The 24,377-nt window shown below is 43.7% G+C and overlaps 1 protein-coding gene across 4 annotated transcripts in view; it reads right to left on the reverse strand.

Annotated features, from left to right (window-relative positions):
• The window catches only part of KARS1 (lysyl-tRNA synthetase 1), a 580,608-nt gene that overhangs the window by 158,756 nt on the left and 397,475 nt on the right, over positions 1-24,377 (reverse strand). For all 4 annotated transcript variants that reach the window (XM_044081774.1, XM_044081775.1, XM_044081776.1 and 1 more), the window contains one exon: positions 3,884-3,969. In XM_044081774.1, coding sequence (XP_043937709.1) covers positions 3,884-3,969 — 86 coding nt within the window. The remainder of the gene's footprint in view (positions 1-3,883; positions 3,970-24,377) is intronic.

Below are 24,377 nucleotides of genomic sequence, written 5' to 3' on the forward strand. Positions count from 1 at the left end.
GAATCAGGATTCAAATTAGCCTCGGAAAAAGCATCATCTACAATGTCAAGAACAGGAGGGATAGCCAAAGGCCTATGTTGAGGAAGAAGAAGGAATTCTCTAAGCCTCTTCTTGGAAGCAGAATAATCCTGACCTTCCCAATGAAAATGTTCCCTCATCTCATGTAGGGTTTCCCCAAAAGAAAAATGTTCAGGCGGAGAAGCAGAGGGCAAGGAGTCCTCAGCATCCGAATCCTCATAAGGAGGAAAAGAATATTCCTGATCAGAGGAAGAAACAGAAGATATAGAAGCCTGGTCAGAGGAATCCACAGGAACATCCTGTCGAGGCCTTTTCTCGGGGGGGGGGGGGGTGAGAACCCCTAATCATAGAAAGCAAATCTTCAGCCATCCTTAACAATTGCTTCTGTGTCCTGGGAGTAGATTCAGAAGTAGCTTGATCAGGAGCTTTGGACTTAACAGGAGTCTTTGTCTTTGCCTTTGAAATAGTGATGTGAGTAGGCCTGAATACCCCCTCAGAAGCCAGTACCTGCACAGCAGTTCCAGACCCATCCGAGGGAGCGACGTCCAAAGGTCCTGCAGCAGATAAAATAGAAGGCCTTGATGGCTCCCCATGGGAGTCCGTATCGGCCATCGGTTCAGAAGTGGCGGACGACAGGGGCTGCAAAAGCGCCTCACTGACGACAGCCGAACCAGACGCCAGCTCCAGCTGCAACGAGTCCTGTTTGGACCTCGGAGGCTTGTCCTTGTCTTTGCGCTTCTTTTGAATTCCGGTAGAATCCGACGACATTCTATAATTGAAGCGCCTGCCAAAGTAATTCAGAGCCCAGTCGTACCTGCGTTTGATAGTACGGGAATTAAACCTGGCACAGAACAGACAACAAGAAACGTCGTGGTCAGGGCCTAAGCAAGGTAGACAGTAAGAGTGGAAATCTTTATGAGGTATTTGTTTCCCACACGTAATACAATTATTAACTTTTTCTGACATCGGAGGAACAAGAAAAAGATTCCCCAACGGGGTACTTAGCTTTGAGAAGAGAAGTAAGAACTTCGGACCGACAACAACCAAAAACGCTGTTCGAAAATCGCCAACCAACGACTTGCGAGCTGCTTTCCACCGCACGGCAAGAAAGACTGGAGAAGATGGCGTCGGCTGAGGGCTATGTACCAGAGCGTACTGACGCCAGGGTACTGGATTGTACAGCCGACGCCGGACCCAGACTTTGGGATTCTGGCCGACCTCGGGCTGCCTGCCGGCAGGAGCACCCTTCAGTTATGACTGCAACAGTGAAGACACGATGAACATCTTGTGAGAGTCAGGTACTCTAATACCGGTAAAGTGTCTGGGGCCAGGCTAGATTCCAGGAAGGCATCATCTATAATGTCCAGGACAGGAGGGATAGCTAAAGGCCTGTGTTGAGGTAGGAGTAAGAATTCCCTAAGCCTCTTTTTGGAGTCAGAGTAATCCCGGCTTTCCCAGCGGAAATGCTCCCTAAGAGTGTGCAAGGTTTCACCAAAAGAAAATCTTCTGGAGGGGAAGCAGAGGGTATGGAGTCCTCTGCATCAGAATCCTCATAGGTAGATAAGGGCAAATCTCCCTAAGCCTCTTTTTGGAGTCAGAGTAATCCCGGCTTTCCCAGTGGAAATGCTCCCTACGAGTGTGCAAGGTTTCACCAAAAGAAAATCTTCTGGAGGGGAAGCAGAGGGTATGGAGTCCTCTGCATCAGAATCCTCATAGGTAGATAAGGGCAAATCCTGGTAAGAAGAAGAAACAGAAGAAAAATTAGTTCTAGGTCTCAGAGGGAGAAGGCTGGCCTCCCCAAATTAAAGTAATACGGTCTTCAGCCATTCTTATTTTTAAGGCATACGGGCCCGACCATGCAGTTTGGACGTCGGTTTTCTAGGCGTGGGTCGAGTTTTAGGCCTTGAAGATGGCGTTGGTTTGAAATGCAAGTCAGCAGGCCTGAATACACCCTCAGAAGCCGGTGCCTGCACAGCGGCTCCGGACCCATCCAAGGTAGAGACATCCGCAGGTTCCATAGTCGAAGAAGCATCTGACGGCATACCGGATTCTGAATGGGTCTCAGTAGAGGCCTGCGAATCTGAAGTAGCGGGTATCGGGGCTGCGGGGTACTTAGCTTTTTCAAGATTTCGGTTCTGAAACTCGAAAATGAAAATTTCAGACGTTGGCCGACCGACACTTGCAAATTGCTTCTGCTTAGGGCACCGCGTGGCAAGAAAGACTGATGTAATGGCATCGGTTGCATGCTTTATACCCCTGACGACCTGACGTCATGGAAGAAGAGACAGCATCCGATGCAGGACCCAAGACTTTGATATTCAGGCCGGCTGAGAGCTACCTGCAGGCAGATAACCCAAATGTAATGACTGCAACAGTGAAACATGAACATCCACCTCTCCTCTCATAGGAGACCTTTGTTAGTTACACTGCAATGAATGCACCTCTAAACTGCTTTGCTTACTCTGTCTGAAAGCCAGAATTCTGACTCTTTTAAAATGGTACTTTAGTGAAGCTTACATAGCCTGATAACTATAATGATCCCCATTCAGTTATAAGGCAAACGTACTTTAAGGCCCAGTCTGTGGTCAGCCACCAGCGATTACAATAATTCCAATTCCTTACTATACTGTTGTTCTCAAAGAGTAGCCCATCCATAAATAAAGTAATATTCAGTATACATAATCAGAAAAAAAAATTCTTACAGTAACCTTTAAATACATATTTCTACAATGACACTAGACTACCTACTCAGTGCAGGGTGTATCAAATCATACAAAATACAAGACAACTGGACCATGTGGCCATTTACACCTTGCAAGTACTCACCCTTAGACCTTGCCTCCTTTTTCAAGAAGTGATGGGCTAAGTTATGGTAGGGGGTAGATGATGCATGAATACCCATCCAACTGTCCAATTCCTTTTTAAAGGAAGACGGTCGGACATGGTTTTTCAAGGGTTACTGAGGGTGTCCTGCAACATGCTACAATCTGATCGATGGTTTTATTTACAGTGAGTTGAATCTCAATAAGTTTGGTTTGTGGGTCCGTAGGAATCTGCCTCAAGGTAATTTGGTCCAACAAATAAGGATACTCTGCCGTATTTCCCATCGAGTCTTAATGCACGGTAATTGCAAAACCCTGGCATACAGGAGGTACATTCTGCACTTTTAAGTTTCAGTAATAATAGAAACATGAATGTGCTCCAAATGCAGGAGGGCTTCTAGGTCAGACAAGTTGGTATTTAGACTCCTTGTGTTCAACAATGCCACCTTGATATTGACGACTGACTGATTTATTTTTTTTTAAGTTGTAGATGAAATGAGTTGACAACTTGAAGGCTGCATTCACTGAGTAATCCAAATGTACAGTAATCAACTAGTTCTAAAAGTTGCTAAAGAGAAAAATCTGCCAAAGTTAAACAGAAATGGCCATAAAAAGTAAAAGCAAGGACCGCTACAGAAATTATTAGATGGGTTCTATCTGCAAATTAACCATAAACATTCACCTGCTGACTCTGTTTACAAAAATGTATAACACAGTCTTTAAACGAGGCTGAATTCATGAGTATGCTAATGATGGGAAAAGTTTGACACTGGATCAAAGCCCTTATGAACACAATGAATGGCTACCAATCCTCAGGCTGTACCCACATATGCCTTAATGATGTTCCACATGTTTAAACTCGTGGCCAAAACATAAATGCGCTTTGTACTATTTATAGCTACACACCAAAGATGCACTTCTGCAGCTGTTCTTAATTTTTCAAAAGTGGACATAAAAAGCGTAGCTGTGGTAAGTAGTTAATGCTTACCAGTAAATACTAAAGTGTGAGTTAATGCTTATACTGAAACATTCCAATTCATTACCTTGTCCAGTAATCGAGCTGTGCTTCTGGGTGGGGGACACTCTACTTCCTTTTGGAGACATAAATCATCAAAAAACTTGCGTGCCTCTATTAAAAAAGATAAATAAATCCCCAAAATTTTAAACTGGTTAAAGAAATGAATTGTTAAAATTACTCACAAATGTACATTATTAGTAATACCGGGCATTCAAATGAATCTTCCCACAAAAAATAAGTGGACTAAAGTTAACAGCATGCAGAAAACAAATAAAAAGCCACTTTCCTGTTAAGTATATATACATGTGCCAATACTACACAATGCTGTATAAAACAATGTGCTTCACAAGTTTGTAGGTTTCTTTTTGTAAATGAATGGCAGTCAAACCATTCACCAATGGAAGAATTAATCTAAGCACTGCTTATCAATTTGCTATCATGCAGAAACGAACAGATTCAGTATGCAGTATTTTTCCCTCAAGCAACTGTTAACAGACAGAAAGAACAGGGATGAACTCTCAAGAAGTCATAACAACCAAAACAGAAGTATCTGACAGTAGTCTTTGAGATGACAATTTAAAGCCAAGTGGGCACAAATGGCTGTTTTCAGGGACAATTAATGAGCAGTGCTAGTTAAGAGATTTTCTCAGTACTGTACAGTAAGTTCATGCTAAAAGATTAAAAAAGTGCAAAGTAGCTTGGTTCTAATGTATTATATCACAAAATAGTCCACTCAAACTTCCTGTTTTGAAATCTGTTTTTTTTTTTTTTTGTTCATTCACAGACCAATTATGCTCTATTTGTTACCACTGCTACAGTCTGTGAAGACTTGCTCCTCTCATCATTCCCATAATACTAACTTCTGTATTTAACAAATGTTTCCACACAGTCACTACTTCACCCTTTACATTTCAATTTTTGTCAGCTCTATACATCTTTCTTTCACCTCAGAAATTAAGAAAAATGCATTTACCGACTGTTAACAGAACCAATCATATGTCTCTCTCCTCCCATGTCCATTTAGCTGTACATCAATTCATTGTAATTTTGGCTGCTCAACACAGTTGGTGCCCAATATTTCTATAAACATTTTGTCAACTACATAATAAACCTAAATAACACTTTTTTCTGATAGTTTTCTATCTGGTAGTAAAACCATTTACCAGACTGTGTTTTTGTTAGTATTTGTTATTACCTCTATCTGCAAAATGTTAAGATCTGCAGTTGTAAAAACAAGTTGTATTTTCCACAAAAACAGATGTGTCAGAAAGGACTCCCATGTTAAGTAACACACATCGCGTAGGACTGTGTGCATTATGCACCAGGATTTCTCAGCGGCAGGGATGTTCCCAAAATTCTTTTGTTCCCATACCCATAATTCTTAGGATCTCTCTGATCTCCAGTTCTTTATAAATGTACTGTGCATGTGTTCTCATGGACATAAGCATCAAGTAATGACAAAGGCAGAAAGAAGAGGCAAAGCAAAAGGAATAGAAAAGCAAGAACAAAAAATGCTGGTTAGTACTTCTCACAGTACAAGTAAAGACACAGTTAGCTGGGAGTCTGCCCCAGGCCCACATAAGAAATGGAAAGTTGGGAAAAGGTTACGGACGATGGACTCAATTCTTACAACTCTATCACTATGGTAAGACATCCCTTTCATATCTGATAAGAAATAGTCCATTCTCAGGAACATGCAGAAAGTACAGTTTTGTACCTACCATAAATGTAGATGTTCGAGTGCTAATACAGCTGCAGTCATAACAGATGGGTTCTCCTGCCGTCAGGCGGGTCCTCGGTCGGCCGAATTCCAAAGTCTAGGTCCAGCGTTGGTTGTCATCGCTTCTTCCCTGACGCCAGTGCGACAGGGGTATAAAGGAACCAGCCGACGCCATTTTCTTCAGTTTTTCTTGCCCCAGATGTCAGGTGCTCCCAGAAGGAAGGCAATACATAAATTTGTGAGATAATGCAGTGCAATATAATCAAAATACAGTAGTTGCAAGCAAATACATCATAAAAGAAAACCCCAATCAGGTTGTATGAGGATGCGTTAGCCTATAGGCCTGTCCCAAGAGGGGAAGGAGGGAGGGAAACCTGGACTGCAGCTGTATTAGCACTCGAACATCTACATTTATGGTAGGTACAAAACTGTACTATGTTCATCGTGCATACAGCTGCAGTCATAACAGATGGGTAGAATCCCAAAGCTAAGAAAGGGGTGGTAGGCACTAGGTGGAACTAGGAGGAGCCAAAATGCCCTGCAAGACTGCAGTGGCAAAGCCTGCTCTAGATTTGGAGTATAATGGTAGGTTGTAGTGCTTGGAGAAGGTATGCACAGAACTCCAAGTGGCTGCTTCCAAAATATCCTTGGTAGGAACTCCTCTGAGAAAGGCTGCAGAGGTGGCTGTGGCCCTGGTGGAATGAGTTCTAATGCCTGTAGGAACAGTTTTGCCATGAAAGGAATAGCAAAAGCGTTTGAGGTGGGCTATCCGTTTTGAGATGGTCTGTTTGGAAATTGGCTTCCCTTGAGTTCCTACCGCATAGGCCACAAAGAGCTGTTCTGATTTTCTGAATGGCTTTGTTCTGTCCAAATAATAACGCAGTTGTCTGTGGATGTCCAAGGAATGTAGTAATCTCTCCCCTTTGTTTTGAGGATTAGGATAAAAAGTAGGTAAATGTATGGCCTGATTTAAAGCTACCCTGGATACCACTTTAGGCATAAAGGACGGGTTGGTTCGTAAGGAAACTCTGTCCTGATGGAAGATGATAAAAGGTTGGACAGCCATGAGAGCCTGTAGTTCTGAAACTCTACGAGCTGAGGTGATAGCCAGAAGGAAAGCTGTTTTCCAGGACAAATATTGCAAATCTGATGAGGCAGCTGGCTCAAAGGGAGGCAAGGTCAGTTTTTCCAGAATGAAATTAAGATCCCAAGCAGGTATTGGTTGTTTCCTTGGAGGCCTTAAATTCTTAGCCCCTCTGAGGAACTGTCTTAAGAGAGGGTGAGAGAATAAAGGTGGATCAGTGTTGTATTCTGCAGAAATGGCTGAGGCATGTATTTTGATGGAGGAGAAAGAAAGTCCACTGCTTAGTAGTTCAGCCAAATATTGTAGTATTTGAGGTAAATTCAGTTTTCCAGGATCCTGGCCCTTTTTCTCATTCCAGACAAAAACGTTTCCATTTTGCGGAGTAAGCTTTTCTAGTTGATGGCCTTCTGGCCTCCAAAATGACATCCTGCACCTCCTTGGAGAGTAGGGCCTGTTGTGATGCTAAGGAATCATCCATGCGGCTAGATTGAGTGTTTTTAGCTGGCTGTGAAGAGTTTTGAAACTGTGCTGAGTCAGAAGAAGAGGCATTAGAGGCAGGGTCCCTGGTGGGGAATGCGTCAGGCTCCTCAGGAGTGGGTACCAGTGTTGCCTTGGCCAGTCAGGGGCAATGAGAATAATCTTTGGTCTGTCTGCTTTGGTCTTTAATAGAACTTTGGGCAGCAGAGGAAGAGGAGGGAAGGCATAAGCTGTCATTGATGTCCAACTGACAGAAAGAGCGTCCACTCTCCAGGCCTTTGGATGGAAGATCCTTGAGCAGAATTTTGTCAATTGAAGATTCTTGTGGGAGGCAAAGAGATCTATGTCTGGCCTTCCCCATTCTTGGATTATTTCTGTAAAAACTTTTGGATGCCATTTCCATTCGTGTGGATCTGTCATATTCCTTAGGTTGTCTGCCAGCGTGTTTTCCTTGCCTGGCAAGTACTGTGCTTGTAGTTCCATTTGTAAGTCCATGGCCATGTTCCAAAGTGACATGGCCAGTCTGCATAGGGGGTAAGAATGTGTTCCTCCCTGTTTGTTTATGTACCACATAACTGTGGTGTTGTCCGTTCTTATCAATAGTTGACCTGGTTGTAGAAGGTCCTTGAAAGCTATAATAGCATTTATTACTGCTAGCATTTCTTTTGATTGATGTGAAGGTGCTTTTCTTTTGGGACCATTTGCCCTGAATGCACCGATCTGTCATGTGCGCCACAGGCGTAGTCCGAGGCGTCTATTGTGATGACTTGATTTGCTTGAGGCTTGCTGAATGGAAGACCTGTGTTTGTTTGACATGCTTGAGCCCACCACAGAAATTCCTTTTGCAGACATGGAATTAGTGGTATTATTGTTTCCAAACTGTGGCTGTGTTGAGACCATATGTTTTTCAGGTACCATTGTAGTTTCCTCATATGCAGCTTTGCACATGGGATTAGTAAAATGCAAGATGCCATGAATCCCAGAGCTTGCAGGATTTTCCTTGCAGTCAGCCTGGTGCAATTTGCTAGTGTTCTGAAGTATTGAATTAGTTGCCCCTGCTTCTCTGGCGTGAGGTAGGCCATCTGGGTGTTTGTGTCCAAATTGGCACCCAGGAAAATTATCTTCCGAGAGGGTATTAGCCTTGATTTCTTTTTGTTGACTGTGTACCCCAGAGATTTCAATAACATTATTACATAAGCCAGATGTTTCAGAAGAATGTGCCTGCTGTCCGCTTGGATCAGGCAGTCGTCCAAATAGGGGTATATTTGTATCCCTTGAAGTCTGCAGTAGGCAATTACTGATGCCAGGCATTTCGTGAATACTCTGGGTGCAGTAGATAAGCCAAAGGGCAATGCAGAGAATTGATAATGGGTTGAACCTGCAAGAAATCTGAGGTACCTTCTGCAATTTTGTCTGATTGGGACAGGCAGGTATGCCTCCTTGAGGTCCAATGTTACCAGCCAAGACTCCTTGCCCAGCATGGGAAGAAGTTGCTGTAGAGTGAGCATCTTGAATTTTGGTACGAGTAGAAATGTGTTTAGGATGGATAGATCCAAAATAGGTCTCCAATCTTTTCCCTTCCTTGGCACCAAAAATAGTCTGGAATAAAAACCTTGACCTTGTTCGTGCGTAGGTACCTCTTGAATAGCTTTCATAGCTTTCATGTTTATGAGATCTGTAATTTGCCTTTGTGCCTCTGCCCTTTGATTGTGTGGCAGGTTTGGCATGCCTCTCATTTTTGGAAGGGTGTGAAAATGGAATTTGTAGCCTCTGTTTATAATGTCCAGGATCCATTTGTCCTTTGTGACAACATGCCAATTTTTTGAAAATAATGCCAGCTTTCCTCCTAAGGGGGCTGCCATTTGAGACCTGGTTGGCATGCAAAGGGGAAAGTCATTGGGTTTGCTTTCTGAAAGATTGCGAGTTGTCCTCACCACCTCTTTGTGTAGGAGCTTGCCATTGTCTGCCTCTATACGATCCTTGGGATTGTCCTCTGCCCCTCGGGTGCCTGTATCTGCCTCTGGGGTCTGTCTGTGGCAGGAAAGGACCAGTTTTTGGAAGGCCAATTTCTGCTAAAACGTGGGGGTTGAACCTGTAGAAATTATTTCACAGTTTGCATTGATTTAACCTTTTCCTCCATTTTCCTTAATACCTCCTCAGCATTAGCACCAAATAGTACATCCTTCTGAAGAGGGGCGTCTAGTAATTTAGCTTTGACATGATCAGGCAAGGCTTGTTCCTTGAGCCAGGCATGCCTACGTATGACTGATCCTGTAACAGCAGCTCTACATGAGGCTTCTAGAGCATCAAAACCACATTGTAAGGTATGCTTACCCACTTGTTCTGCACTATGCATCAAATCCTGCAACTCCTTCAAATCTGGTTGTTCAGGTTGTGACATTTTACTCTTCAATTGTGATAACAAAAACTGTTGGTATTTTAGCATATGAAACTGACAGTTTAAGGCCCTCATGGATAAGGTAGCCGAGGTATATACCTTTTTTCCCCACCTTTCTAAGGATCTGGAATCTCGCTCGGAAGGCAATGGATTTTTGGCAATGGAGGCCTCAACTCCCTTGGGGCCCTGTGAGATGGTTTCTGGGTCAGCAGCATGGCTTTTGTAAAGAAATTGGTGTGAGTCAGGAACCCTGTAGTACCTGTCAGGCTTAACTGGAGCTGGAGGTAGAGAGTCCGGGTTAAGGCAGGCCTCCGAGTAAACATCATCTAGGATGTCCAAGACAGGAGGTATAGCCAGAGGCCTATGCTGAGGTAACAAGAGAAATTCCCTGAGCCTTTTCTTGGAATCTGAATAATCCTGGCCTTCCCAGTGGAAGTGTTCCCTTAAGGTATGCAAAGTTTCCCCAAATGAGTAATCCTCAGGGGGGGGGATACAGAAGGGATGGACTCCTCCGCATCAGTGTCTTCAAAAGGGGAGTAAGAATGCTCCTCATCATCAGAATGCTCTGAAATAATGGAGCCCTGATCAGAGGGAGACTCTTCCTCCACTCTGGGCCTTTTGTCCGGTGGGGGCTGAGAACCTCTGATTAGAGTAATTAAATCCTCAGCCATTTTAAGCATCTGTTTCTTAGGCATGGGGCCTGGAGATGGGCCCTGTGTAGCTGGTCTCAGAGTGCATGGTTGCTTTAGACTTTGTGAAAGCCTTGATGGAGAAAGAAGAGGAAGGTCTGAAGACACCTTAAGTGGAGGTGGACCTGTCCACATTCTGAGTTTCAACGCCAAGAGTGGCTTTGGTATCTGTAGTCGGGGTGTGGGCCGAGGAGCCTGCGACCTCGGGCACAGGAGACACCGTCAAAGAAGTGTCGTTGGTAATCAGGGGCTGCGTAGGCGCCTCACTGAGAACCGGACCATGTGTAGTCGGCTTTGGCGTGGTGTAGGTAGAGGCCGCGGACCTCGTGTGTCGGTCCTTGTCTTTGCGTTTTTTAGACAAAACCGGAGTCGGAGTATCCGATGACATAGTATAGTTAAATGCTTTTCCAAAATAATGCTGGGCGAACTCCGCCCGACGCTTAATAGTGCGTTTGTTGAATGTAGCACAAAAGCGACAGACTGAGACGTCGTGGTCTGGGCCTAAACAAGGTATACAGAGGGAATGGAAATCCTTATGTGGTATTTGCTTCCCACAAGAAATACAATTATTAACTTTGTCTGACATCGGTCTGAGGCAAGAAAAGTTTCCCCAACGGGGTCTGAGGCAAGAAAAGTTTCCCCAACGGGGTACTTAGCTTTTAAGAAGACTTCGGTTTCCAAATTTCGTAATCTCAGGAGCTGGCCGACCGGCACTTGCGAACTGCTTCTGCTGACATAGTATAGTTAAATGCTTTTCCAAAATAATGCTGGGTGAACTCCGCCCGACGCTTAATAGTGCGTTTGTTGAATGTAGCACAAAAGCGACAGACTGAGACGTCGTGGTCTGGGCCTAAACAAGGTATACAGAGGGAATGGAAATCCTCATGTGGTATTTGCTTCCCACAAGAAATACAATTATTAACTTTGTCTGACATCGGTCTGAGGCAAGAAAAGTTTCCCCAATGGGGTACTTAGCTTTTAAGAAGACTTCGGTTTCCAAATTTCGTAATCTCAGGAGTTGGCCGACTGGCACTTGCGAACTGCTTCTGCTTCGGGCACTGCGTGGCAAGAAAGACTGAAGAAAACGGCGTTGGCTGGTTCCTTTATACCCCTGTCGCACTGACGTCAGGGAAAAAGCGACAACAACCGACGCCGGACCTAGACTTTGGAATTCGGCCGACCGAGGACCCGCCTGACGGCAGGAGAACCCATCTGTTATGACTGCAGCTGTATGCATGATGAACATCTGAGTCCTCAGTTAACTTTGGTGGGTCCTACTACGCAAACATGGCCCTTAATAAGTTGCTCTGCAGGAAGTGCATGTCCTGGAAGTGACGTCTACCATGTACTGATTGGGAGAACACATTAAGAACGGCCCAGATGGCAGCTGCAGGAATTAGTCTAAAGTTACACACCTGAAGAAAGTCATTAAGATGGCTATTGGACAAGTAAAATGCATTTTAGAATCAGACAGCAGGACTCAGCCAGCTAAACTAACAAAAGTTAATACAGTCTAACAGTAATCTAAACAGGGTGATCTTGGATACTTTGAAACCCTTCCCCTGTGGTGCAAAGGAGATCTTTGGTTTTACTAAAACAAGAGAGAATTGTAGGCACTTCCCTTGCAATGCAAGATGTACCCCCCCCCCCGCTTTGGTGGTCTAGGAAAAATATGAGAAAGCTAATGGCACGGTTTAGGCTGAACTCTTGTCATATCTTTTGGGCTGGATGAAGAGTACATCAGTAATGTCACTCTGTCCTTGTGAAAGATTAAATAAGGGGGACTAAATCACAGAGCTTGTATTATTCTGGATGAGGGAACAGCCACTAGAAAAAGGAGGTTTTTCATGACAAGAATTTGAAATCCAGTGAAGGCTTGGTCTCAAAGCAATTCTTGGTAAGTTTCTCTTGGATAAAAACAAAAGGTCCCAGGGAGGAACTGGATTACAAAAGGCTAGCCACACAGAGAATGCACCTCTTTGAAATGCTTAGCTAACTTTAGAGTCTGCAAGAAAAGGGAAATCGTGTCCTTCATGAAATGTTAATATGGCAAGTTGACTACACGTTTAAATAGTAACAGAAACCTTGAATGAACATTTCTACTAGATATCCTAGAGCACGGTAAAGTAGTAGTCAATGCATCTGGACACCTTCCTTTGGTTGCCTACTGCAAGAATTTCTATTTCCCTAAATGAAGGCTTCTGTGATGTTGCAAGAATTTCCTTATTTTCTGGTAGAAAAAAGAAAAAAAAAATCAGTATTACTGGCTTTATCCAGATCCCAAAAAGCCACAATGACTGTTTGGGATACTGATGTCTGACGTTAGGGACCTTGTGATATGAAGTCTTTAAATGGAAGCCGTCTTAATGGGTCTCGCATGGTGTACAGTCCAGAAAAAAGTCACACCTGCATGGGCCAAATGGCTCCTACTAATATCAGCCTTGATCTATGATATGATCTATCTATCTACTTCACTTTCTTTATGGTCCTTAGGATCAAAGGAAATGGGAGAGTTATGGGCAGAGCCAGCCCTCTGACCATAGTCCTGTAAGCTCATCCTTGACCTCAGAGTGAGTGAGAAGAGTTTGACATTTTGCATTTTACAGGGACAGAATGATGTTCAAGGCCTAATCATGGAAGGAAAAAAGTTATGCTCAGCCTGTCAGCTAAATTGTTAGACTTCCTGGAATATGCATTACCATCAGGAACAGATCATGAACATACTAGCTGTGGCAAGGAAATGTATAACTAGAAAGTGGATGTCTTCACAACAACCTACTCTGGAAGAATTCTTGAGACTGATGGAAGAAACAGCGACATTAGAAATCAAGGTGAAGGAATCAAGAATTTCACATAAAACATGGACAAACAATCCTTGGGAAAAAATTTTAACCGTTATTGAGACATTAAAAATTAACCCTAAATAATTAATGTGCAACTTTATTAATTGACTATTATAAATTTGTGTTACTAATTTCATATATTTTATTATTTTTTCCCCTCCTTTGTTCAGGTCAATTGTACATAGTGTATATAAAGATTTATAACACTTGTTTACTGATGATTGTATTGTTAAACATTATATTACTTGGAAAATAAAAAAATATTTGAAAGAGGAACAGATCATGAAGCATGGCCCAAGTCTCACAAATTGATGACTTCTATGCATAAGGGAAAGAATCAAATTTCTCCCAGCCTGCTGATGTGCCAAATCACCAAAGGTTTGTCAAACTGTATAACAAGTGGAGCATTTGACCAAAAAGGCTGGAAATCCCTACACTGCCAAAAAGTCCATTCTGAACTCCAGAATGCTGATATGCAATTATGGTTCATTTGGAGTCCAGAATCCTTGTGCCATTCTACCCTAAAAATGTCCCTTCCAGGGCAGAGACATCCCTGGTGAGTGAAAGAGATGCATGTGACCTCTGGAAGAGGTTGTCTACAGTAAAGATTTGAAGGGTGCGGTCACCACTGAAGATACTGGCTACCTCAATACACTATAGTAATTCTATAGGAAAGTAACTGCTTGTGCGACTGCCACTGCGTTCTGAAGGCCCACTGCAAGTGCCTCACACACAGATGTGCAAAGGACACCATTCCAATACCTGCTACCAAAGAACCCAGAGCACAAACTCCACAGTACCTCCAAGGCTAGGAAGACTTGGTGCAATGTCACAAGTAGAACCCCTACTCTGTCTGAGTCCAGAAAGTCTTTGCACTCCAAAGTAACCAGAATTCATCCCAAACAGAAAGCAGCAGCCAAACAGTCTGGTCAGAGATGCAACTTATTGCATTAGCAGATCCCTGGACAATGTGGTGAGAACCCAACAGTCTGAATACGAAAATCCTTCAAAACCTGTTGCCACAAATGATTTGTGACATCACTATGTATTTGGTAACCACCCAGTGCCACAATCATTTTTTTTGCGTCACCTCCTGACAAGTCCTGTGCCACACATGTAACCTGGTCCCCAAGGCTCCACTGAAAATAGATCATGTGCACCAGATAATTCAACATTCTCAGGGATTAAATTCAAGAGGCAAAGGTATGCTTCCCCAACCTGACTAAATCCCTCAATTTCTTGTTAGGTGGATGGACAGATGGACTCTGTGGCATGGTGCCCTTTTAAGGGCTACTGCACTCATGAATGGCTCTAGCACTGGTGTGTAAAACTGGTGAGGCATGTACAGTTTTGCTAGACAGCTATAGACTTGGGGCAGCCTGGGTTGTAGTGTCTGCCATTGGAAATGTATGCATTTCTGGTGCTCGTCTCCTGGCTTCTTTGTGGATCTGTAGGATGTTCTATAAAAGCTGTCTGGAGGGTACAAGAATCACATCATCTATCCTGCCAGCTTCATAGTGATGAATGGGTGGACCCCCCCCAGTTCCAAGTTAGAATGTCCATTTCCAGCGGTAGCACCCATGATTTTTCTTTGGCCATTGTAGAGCAGAGTGTGTGTACGTACCATTAAGAAGCATTTCCAGATGTAGCACAAGCATATTAAATACAGAACACGTGCAGGCAGCAGTGCCATTTTGACAGAACAGCCACATTGTTAACATGTATGAGTGCAGTAGTCAGTTTATAAGTTTATTTAAGTTTAAGTTACAAAGCCTCATTTTGGATGTGTGTGTGTGTGTGCAATAAAACTGCTTGAACAGAACTCAGGAATGTTTGTCTGTTTTATCCTGACCAGATGAGCGACAGTGTCAGAACCAGGATTAAGAGAGCTACTTCTTCGAGCCATGAGGTGCACAGTTGAAGGTGAAAGCAGACCAAGCAGGCTGAATGAAATGGAGCACAAACAAATGAAAAAGGGCCAGAAACAAGCTAAAGGTAAAGAAAACTGCACAAAATTTATTTGGCAAAGAAAATGTAACGGCACGTTTATAAGGCACAAAATGCATTATTAATCAAACGAATAGCACAAAACATTATTAAGCGAACAAAAGGCACAGGCTGCATTATTAATTAAACGAAATGTATGAAACCACAATATTTGATAAAACTAGCAAAACTATTCATATAGTCCTCAAAAGTAAATTTTGTATAATGAGCATGTTATTTTGCACTGATGGAGGCCATTCAAAGCATAACTAGAGTTGTTTGAAGTATCTCAAAGTGTGCAGTGTGTGTGCTTTATTACGGTATAATTATTTTAGAGAGTTTGCTGTGTGCAAAGTACAGTTATTTCAAAAAGTTTCTTGTGCTGTGTGCATTTATTTGTAGAAAAGCTGCCATTTCAGAGTGTTTTTCACACTGTGCAGAGTTATTTTGTCAAGTACAGCCATTCGGAAAGGTTCTTGTGCTGTGTACAGTTTATTTACAAAGTGCATTCATCTCAAAATATTTCTTACTCCAAGCTTTTTCCACTGTGTATACTTTATTCGCAAAATACAGTCATTTCAAAGCATTTCTTATACTGATAAGGAGTGGTTTCATAAAGTACAGTAATTTCAGAGTGTTCTTGTGCTTAGGGGAGAGTTGAGACTTGGTGTGGTTTACTGTAATGCCTAGTTAAAGACACAGATGGAGCAAGTAATCACTGGTTTGGATTAGCAGAGGCTTGGTGGACTAAGGGCACTTGACAATGACTGCCTCCCAGCCGGAAGCAAAGATATCTCCTGAAGCACCTGTGTATATCTTGATATGATGGTATGCATCTTGGAAGATCGAGGGAGCAATCCAACTGTCCTTCCACAACAGTGGCAGGATGGACTGAACCGTGACCATTCGTGAACTTTGAATGTTTCACAAACTGATTCAGACTGCTGAGATCCAAAATTGGTCTTGGGTCTCCTGTCTTCTCTGGGAGTAAAAAGAAATTCTAGCAGGTTCTGGACCCTCACTGGTCTGAGGGACTGGTCGGACGACTCTCTTCTTCAGCAGCTTTTCTGTTTCTATGACTGCTGCTTTCCTGTGGAAAGTCAAGAATCCTTTTGTTGTGTTTTGCGGGTAGAAAGGAAAAGGTATGTAATAACCTCTAGATATTACACTCTGCACCCAGGTATCTTTGGTGATGGCTATCCAGACTTCTGGGTGCAGAGATAAGTGCCCCCAACTGCCTCCAGAGTATAGCAGTTGGGTAATCCTTCAGGGATGCTGAAATGGCTTCTCAGAGAAAGGACCTTTGAAGCCCTGATGTTGCACGCCACCTATGCCACTAGAGCGGCACCTTCTAATAGAGATCCCCTCTCTGCCGTGAGGGGAATCCTTCTCCATAGGAGTCTTTCTGAACCACATCTTTCTGCCATCGCTGTGATTCCAGGAGAAGGTCCTTTGAAGGGTAGAAAAATGGATTCCATGGCAGATAAGTCTTCTCATCTTGTTTGCTCCTAAAGAGAGTCCTTTCATATTAGGACCAAACAAGGTGGATCCATCAAATGAGGCACTGACGAATGAAGACTTGAAGGGCTTTGGAAAACCACAATGGCTATCCCTGAACCCGCAAGTTCTAGAAGCTCCCCCTGAGGTGTGAGAAACCAGTCTCATGGAAGCATCAAATAGGGAAAGGAGGATGGCCAGTTCTTGTCCTCTACAGACATGGCCCCTGAGAGGGAATTGGAAAACTGTTTGATCAATTCCCTCGAAAATCTCCTAACATGTGCCAGATACTTCAGAGATATGAGGGCAAAGGTCACTGAAGCACATACACTTTTTCCAAATATGGCCAATGCCCTGGACTCTGTTCTCAAGCTCTTTCTTAGTGGCTGCTGCAACCACTATAGCATCCACTTGGATAATTTTGCTCCATATAAGCTCTATCCTTGGTGCAACAAGCTATATTTGTCTGGGTGTTTGGGACAGGTTCTATGACATCTGGATCCTTTCAAACCTGGTAGGAGATACGATCTACCATCTCATCTGCCGGGGGGACTACCCAAGTCTTAGCTGAGATGGCTCTAAAAGCCTTGAGGACCACAGACTCCTCTTGGGAAAGGGGATCAGAAGAAAGTACAGTTATGTAAAATCTTACCATAACGGTACACGTCCCTCTCTTCACTGCTGCGGTATTCATTACATTAGGAATCCCCTGCCAAAGGCGACCTGACGTCCAGCCAGTGTACCAAAGCCTTTAGGTTGCTTTAAGGTACGCAGTAAGTCATAAATATGCTCCTTGCGTAGCATAGGGCATAAAGCGGATGTCCAGATGTACCATCCTTAGAAATGAGAGCCTAAATAGGAACACCAGTCCAAAGAAAAGAAAATCCATACATTCAAGAGAGAAATGGACCATGGGGTGGAGGGAAGGAGTGAATACTGCAACCATGAAGAGAAGGATATCTACCGTCGTGGTTAAGATTTTACACAACTGTACTATGTCCTTCCACATCACTGTTGCAGTATTCATTACATTAACCAGAGTGCAAATGCTCAGGAAGAAACTTGGAAGGAGGGAGGACCAGCAGAGCTCTCTAAGAAGTCATGAAGGATGGCCCTAGGAAATCCAGCTCTAGTCCTGGAGATTCTATCCAGCTTGTAGTGCTTGGTAAATATATGTAGACGCCCAGGTTACTGCCTCAAGAAAATAGTTAGCATCCAAACCCTTGAAAAAAAGCACCAGAACTCACAGCCCTAACCGAATGAGCCTTAACAGAATAAGGAAAGGTCTTACCATGAAAAGAACAACAAAAAGAAATTGCTTTTGAGATCCAAGAAGAAACAGTCTGGTTGGATACAGCTAACTGGTAAAGTCCTGGGATGATAAGAAATCTTATCAGATCTTTGTGTCCTATCAGTCTCAAGTCTTATCCAAATAAAACCTGAGTTATCTATGCATGCAGAAAGTGTGCAGCACCTTCTCACTGGCAGGCTGCAGAAAAGGGAAAAGGTGGCAAAATGAATACACTAGTTAATGGAAGATGCATTCATCTCCTTATTCACAAAGGGATAATTAGTATGCAAGGACACCCTGTCCTTATGAAACACCAAAAAAGGAGGACAAGCCATCCATAATGGCTCGAAGCTCAGAAAACCGTCTGGCAGAAGTAAGGGCTAACAAAAGAAAGGACTTCCAAGAGCAATGATGCAAGGAAACTGAAAATGCAGGCTTAAAAGGAGACCATCAATTCTTCCAAAACAAAATTAATTTCCCAGGGAGGCATAAAGTACGATTTTGTACCTACCATAAATGTAGATGTTCGAAGATCCACATTGCTGCAGTCCTTACATATGGGTAGTCCGCTGTCCTCGGTCGACCCGAATACCAAAGTATTAGGCTGACGTCGGTCATGGGCACTCAGATCTGACATCAGAGCGTCAGGATATAAAAGCGCATGACCGACGTCATATCCTCAGTCTTTTCTTGCCCCAGATGTCAGAAGGCCCTAAAAAGAAAGGCCACAGCCCAAAAACAGGATACCTCCCAAAAACATGCCCAACAACAACCATCACCCAAACCATAAAACCATGCCAAACTACAGAGGGGAAGAAGGGAGGGTAAATTGGACTGCAGCAATGTGGATCTTCGAACATCTACATTTATGGTAGGTACAAAACTGTACTATGTTCTTCATCTCACATTGCTGCAGTCCTTACATATGGGTAGAATCCCAAAGCAGAGGTAAAGGGAGGATGGCAAAATCATAAAGCATTAGGGGCTGCTAAAATGCCCTGTAATATTGCAGTGGCAAATCCAGCCCTAGACTTAGAATAAAGAGGAAGGTGGTAATGCTTGGAAAAAGTATGTACTGAACTCCAAGTGGCTGCTTCCAAAATATCTTTGTAGCTACCCCTTAGAAAGGCAGTAGAAGTGGCAGTAGCTCTAGTGGAATGAGGTCTGATTCCAGCCGGAATCTCCTTACCATGATGGGAATAACAGAAAGAAATACAAAACCCAATCCATTTAGAAATAGTTTGTTTTGAAACAGGTTTTCCCTGAGAACCCAAAGCAAAAGAAACAAACAACTGCTGAGACTGCCTGAACCCCTTGGTTCTGCTCAAATAATAACGTAACTGCCTGTGAATATCCAAAGTATGCAAAATCTTCTCCCTTTATTTTGGGGTTTGCATAAAAGTAGGCAAATGAATAGTTTGGTTCAAGGCCACACTAGAAACCACTTTAGGCATAAAGGAAGGATTAGTACGCAAAGATACCCTATCCTTATGAAAAATCAGGAAAGGTTCCACTGCCATAAGGGCCTGTAATTCAGAAACCCTTCTTGCAGAGGTAATGGCCAACAAAAAAGCAGTCTTCCATGATAAATACTTTAACTCGGCAGTAGCTGCAGGCTCAAAAGGTTGTAGAGTAAGCTTTTCCAACACAAAATTGAGATCCCAAGCAGGAGTAGGAGCTCTACGTGGGGGTCTTATGTTCTTTGCCCCTCTAAGAAATTGCTTAAACAAAGGATGGGAAAATAAAGCAGGGTCACAGTCATAGTGAGCAGAAATGGCTGCAGCATGAACCTTTATCGAGGAGAAAGACAAACCCTTGTCCAATAACTCAGTAAGATATTGAAGAGAAACACTTAAATCAGGCTTGGAAACATCAAAGTCCTTCGCTTTGCTCCAAAGAAAAATCTCCTCCATTTATCAGTGTAAACTTTCCTTGTACTAGGCCTTCTGGCCTCCAAAATAACATTCAAAACTTGTTGTGGAAGCTGAGACCCTCCAGGGTCTAAAGCAGAATATGCCAGGCTGTGAGATGCAGAGACTGAATCTTGACATTGAGGAAGTGATCGCCCTCCTGAGACAAAAGATGCGGAATCAAAGGCAGAGGCCATGGAGGCTCCTGTACCAAACTCCTCAGTAGTGGGTACCAGTGCTGTCGAGGCCAATCCGCGCTATCAGAATCATGGATGGCTTGTCTATTCTGGCCTTCAGGAGTACCTTGGGAATGAGAGGCAGAGGTGGAAAGGCATAGACATGAAGATTGCTCCAACTGAATGATAGAGCATCCACCTTCCAAGCTGTGGGATGAAACATTTTTGTGCAAAACTTTGGCAACTGGTAATTTAGTGGAGAAGCGAACAGATCTATGTCTGGAGTCCCCATAACACTGTCAACTTTTGAAACACATGAGGATCCAGTTTCCACCGTGAGGATCCACAATTTGTCTGCTCAACACATCCGCTAAGGAGTTCTGTGCTCCTGGTAGAAACCTTGCCTGAAGATTGAGGTGTAAACTGAGAGCAGTCTCCCACAAAATCATCGCTTGCCTGCAAAGAGGGTACGAATGGGTTCCCCTTGCTTGTTGATGTACCACATGACAGTAGTGTTGTCTGTTTGAATCAACACCTGTCCTGGGTGAAGTAAACCCTTGAAAGCCATCAATGCAAATTGGACTGCTAACATCTCCTTCAAGTTGATATGCAAATGTTGAAGTCTGACAGGCCACGTGTCTTGCACCCATTTTCCATTGAGGTGTGCTCCCCAAGCCTTGTCCGAGGCATCTGTCGTTAGAATCTGACTCGCCTCTGGTCGGGTCACAGAGAGTCCCTTGTTTAGGTGACATTCCTGAGCCCACCACAAAAATTCTTTCTGAATGCAAGGTATTATCTGAATGACAGTGTCTAGATCTTGGCAGTGTTGTGTCCATACATTTTGAGATACCATTGAAGCTTCCTCATATGCAGTTTGGCATTGGGAAGCACCAGAATACAAGATGCCATGAACCCCAAGGCTTGAAGGACTGTCCTTGCAGTCAGCCTGGACTGTAGAGACATTTGATGGAAATAAAGAGAAAGGCTTCTTTGTTTGTCCGGGGTCAAAAAGGCCATCTGGGAAGCTGTATTCAGTCTCACACCCAGAAAGCACATGTCCTGAGAGGGTACTAGACTGGACTTTGTTTCGTTCACAGAATACCCTAGGCATCTTAACACTACCATCACATACTGTAGATGATGCAGAAGTTAGTCTTTGTGTTGTGCGATAATCAGGCAATCGTCCAAATAAGGATAAATCTGTATTCCTCTTAACCTGAAAAAGGCTATCACTGGAGCCAGAACCTTTGTGAACACTCTGGGCGCAGTAGATAAGCCAAAGGGCAATGCAGAGAACTGATAATGTAAATTTCCAGCCCGAAAACGCAGGTACCTCCTGCAACTGGGCCTGATAGGAACATGAAGATAAGCCTCTTTGAGATCCAGAGTTACCATCCAGTGATCTTTTCCCAACAGAGGTAAAAGCTGTTGTAACGTCAGCATTTTGAACTTTGGAATGTCCATATAAGTGTTGAGGATAGATAAATCCAAAATTGGTCTCCACGTGTTCCCTTTCTTTGGTACTAGAAACAGGCGAGAATAAAATCCTAGTCCCACTTCTGACAGAGGAACTGGCTGTATAGCTCCTATTTGAAGAAGTAAAGAAATCTGCTTATGAGCCTCTATCCTTTGCCGAGGAGGAACGTCTGGCATGCCTTTGAAAGGAGGCAATGTATGGAAATAGAACTTGTAGCCTCGGTTTATAATGTCCAATACCCATTTGTCCTGGGTGACTAAAAGCCAGTTTTGCTTGAAGATTGCTAACTTTCCTCCCAAAGGAGCTGCCAGGGAAGAAAAATCTGGCAGCTGAAAATGCAGGTCATTGGGCCTGTTTACGAAAGGACTGGCCCCTGCCCTCACCTGCAGATTGTGCAGGTGAACTCCAAGTTCTAGGCCTGAATGTACTGTGAGCTCTGCCCCTGCCACGTCTAGATCTACCCCTAGACTGAGAATCAGAAGAAGGGTAGGTCCACCCCTTAGTAGGCCAATTTCTACTAAACTTTGGAGGTTGCACCTGCAAAAAATCTTTAACAGTCTGCATGGACTTAGCCTTATCTTCCATTTTCTTCAAAACCGACTCCACAGGGGGACCAAACAAAACTTCAGACTGTAAAGGGGCATCCAGAAATTCTAGTTTTAACATGCTCGGACAAATTCTGATCCTTAAGCCAGGCGTGCCTACGAAGAACTGAACCAGTGGCAGCCACCCTAGAAGAGGCCTGTACAGCATCAAAACCACACTGCAAAGAATGCTTACCCACCTGTTCAGAGACATGTACTAAATCCTGCAATTCTTTACACTCTATGCCCTCTGCCAAAGCATCCACTTTAGATTTTAGCTGAGAAAGGAGGAAATTCTGATAATTCAACATATGAAACTGGCAATTTAAAGCCCTCATTGCTAAAGTAGAAGAGGTATACACCTTCTTACCCCATCTATCCAAAGCTCTAGCTTCCTTATCTAGAGGAACCGGATTCTTTACAACAGAAGCTCTGACACCCTTAGGCCCCTGACTAATAGTTTCTGGGTCCGCCCTAGGACTCTCATACAGATATTTATGAGCCTCAGGCACCCTGTAATACCTGTCCGGTTTAACTGGCAGGAGGCAAAGAATCTGGATTAAGGGAAGCCTCCGAGAAAACATCTTGAACAACATCCAAAACAGGAGGTATAGCCAAGGGTCTATGCTGTGGTAAAAACAAGAATTCCCTAAGCCTCTTCCGTGAATCAGAGAAATCCTGTCCTTCCCACTTAAAATGCTCCCTCATGGAATGCAGAGTTTCTGAAAATGAAAAATCCTCTGGAGGAGAAGCAGAAGGAGTGGAATCCTCTGCATCAGAATCCGAATAATGGGGAAAATCTTGAATATCTTCAGCAGAAGAGTCTGAGTCATCTGAGGCCTGATCCAAACTTTCCAACTCTGGCTCCACCCTGGGCCTCTTATCAGGAGGGGGCATAGAACCTCTAATTAAAGTAATCAAATCTTCTGCCATTTTAAGCATGTGCTTTTTAGGCACAGACCCTGAAGTACCTGGAGGGACACCAGAGGAAGGCAAAACAGACCTGCCCTTAGAGGAAGCCTTAGAAATAGAAGCAGAAGGCCTAACCACCTTAGGCATAGAAGGGAGAACAGTAACCTGAGAGGCCCCTTCAGCTTGACCTGACTCCTGTGAGGCCACATCCTGCAAAATCAAAGTTTCCCCCTGAGACTCAACAGAAACTTCAGCCGGATCCACCTGCTCCACTGTAGTTTCTGCAGGACCGGCGTCCGAACGGACGAATCAACCTGTCTAGGTTTCAAGGATTTGTCTTTGCGCTTCTTATGGAAGCGGCCGGAGGATCCGACGGCATATTATAATTACACCGCTTACCAAAGACTAACCTAGCACAATCTAACCTTCTTTTTATAGTGCGCTTATTAAACCTAGCACAAAACCGACACCCGACTACGTCGTGGTCCGGTCCCAAACAAGGAATGCAAAGAGAGTGATAATCCCTATGCGGTATCTGTTTCCCACAAGAAATACAATTATTCACTTTTTCTGACATCCGGAAATAACTGAGGCAAGAAAAAACAAAAATATTCCCAACGGGTACTTAGCCCAACTTGGTTTCGGTCTGAAACTCAGAATACGAAAATTTCAGAACGCCGAACGGCACTTGCAAAGCTGCTTCTGCATCGGACCATGCGGCAAAAAAGACTGAGGATATGACGTCGGTCATGCGCTTTTATACCCTGACGCTCTGATGTCAGATCTGAGCGCCCATGACCGACGTCAGCCTAATACTTTGGTATTCGGGCCGACCGAGGACAGCGGACTACCCATATGTAAGGACTGCAGCAATGTGAGATGAAGAACATCATGAAGGACGCCCTTTAGGAATTGTTTAGCCTCACATCTAGAAGCTAAAGGGGGAGATAAAGGCAGACGAGCAGAGACAGGTAAGTGGGCCTTATTAGAAGAATAAGCCACTAACATTGAGCAAGTCGCTCAAATAAGAGAAGCAAAGGAACATCCATAAAAAGTGGATCCAGGTTATGAAAAAGACACCAAAAAGAAAACCTCTTCCATTTGGGCAATTAGGATTTACTAGTATTGGGTTTCCTGGCCTCCTGCAGGACCTTAAGCATGTCCTCAGAAAAAAGGTGTCTATATGGAACCAAAATTCTATCATCCCACAATGTCAGCTGAACACTGGACAGGTGGAGATGGATGACAGATCCCTTGTCTTATGCGAGTAGGTCCACCCTGTGGGGTTACTTGTGATGATTGCCTTTGGCTAAATGCAGAAGAGGAGGGAACCAATGCTGTCTCAGCCAAAAGGGAGTCACCAACAATATTTTGGGAGCGTCATGTTGAATTTTGAACAGGACCTTTGGAATGAGGGAAAGGGGAGGGTAAGCATAAAGAAAAGTACAATTGTGTACACTTACCATAAATGTAGA

This window comes from Protopterus annectens, chromosome 8.part1 (assembly GCF_019279795.1).
Source record: "Protopterus annectens isolate FY-2018-M chromosome 8.part1, PAN1.0, whole genome shotgun sequence".
In the NCBI taxonomy this organism is placed as follows: domain Eukaryota; kingdom Metazoa; phylum Chordata; order Ceratodontiformes; family Protopteridae; genus Protopterus; species Protopterus annectens.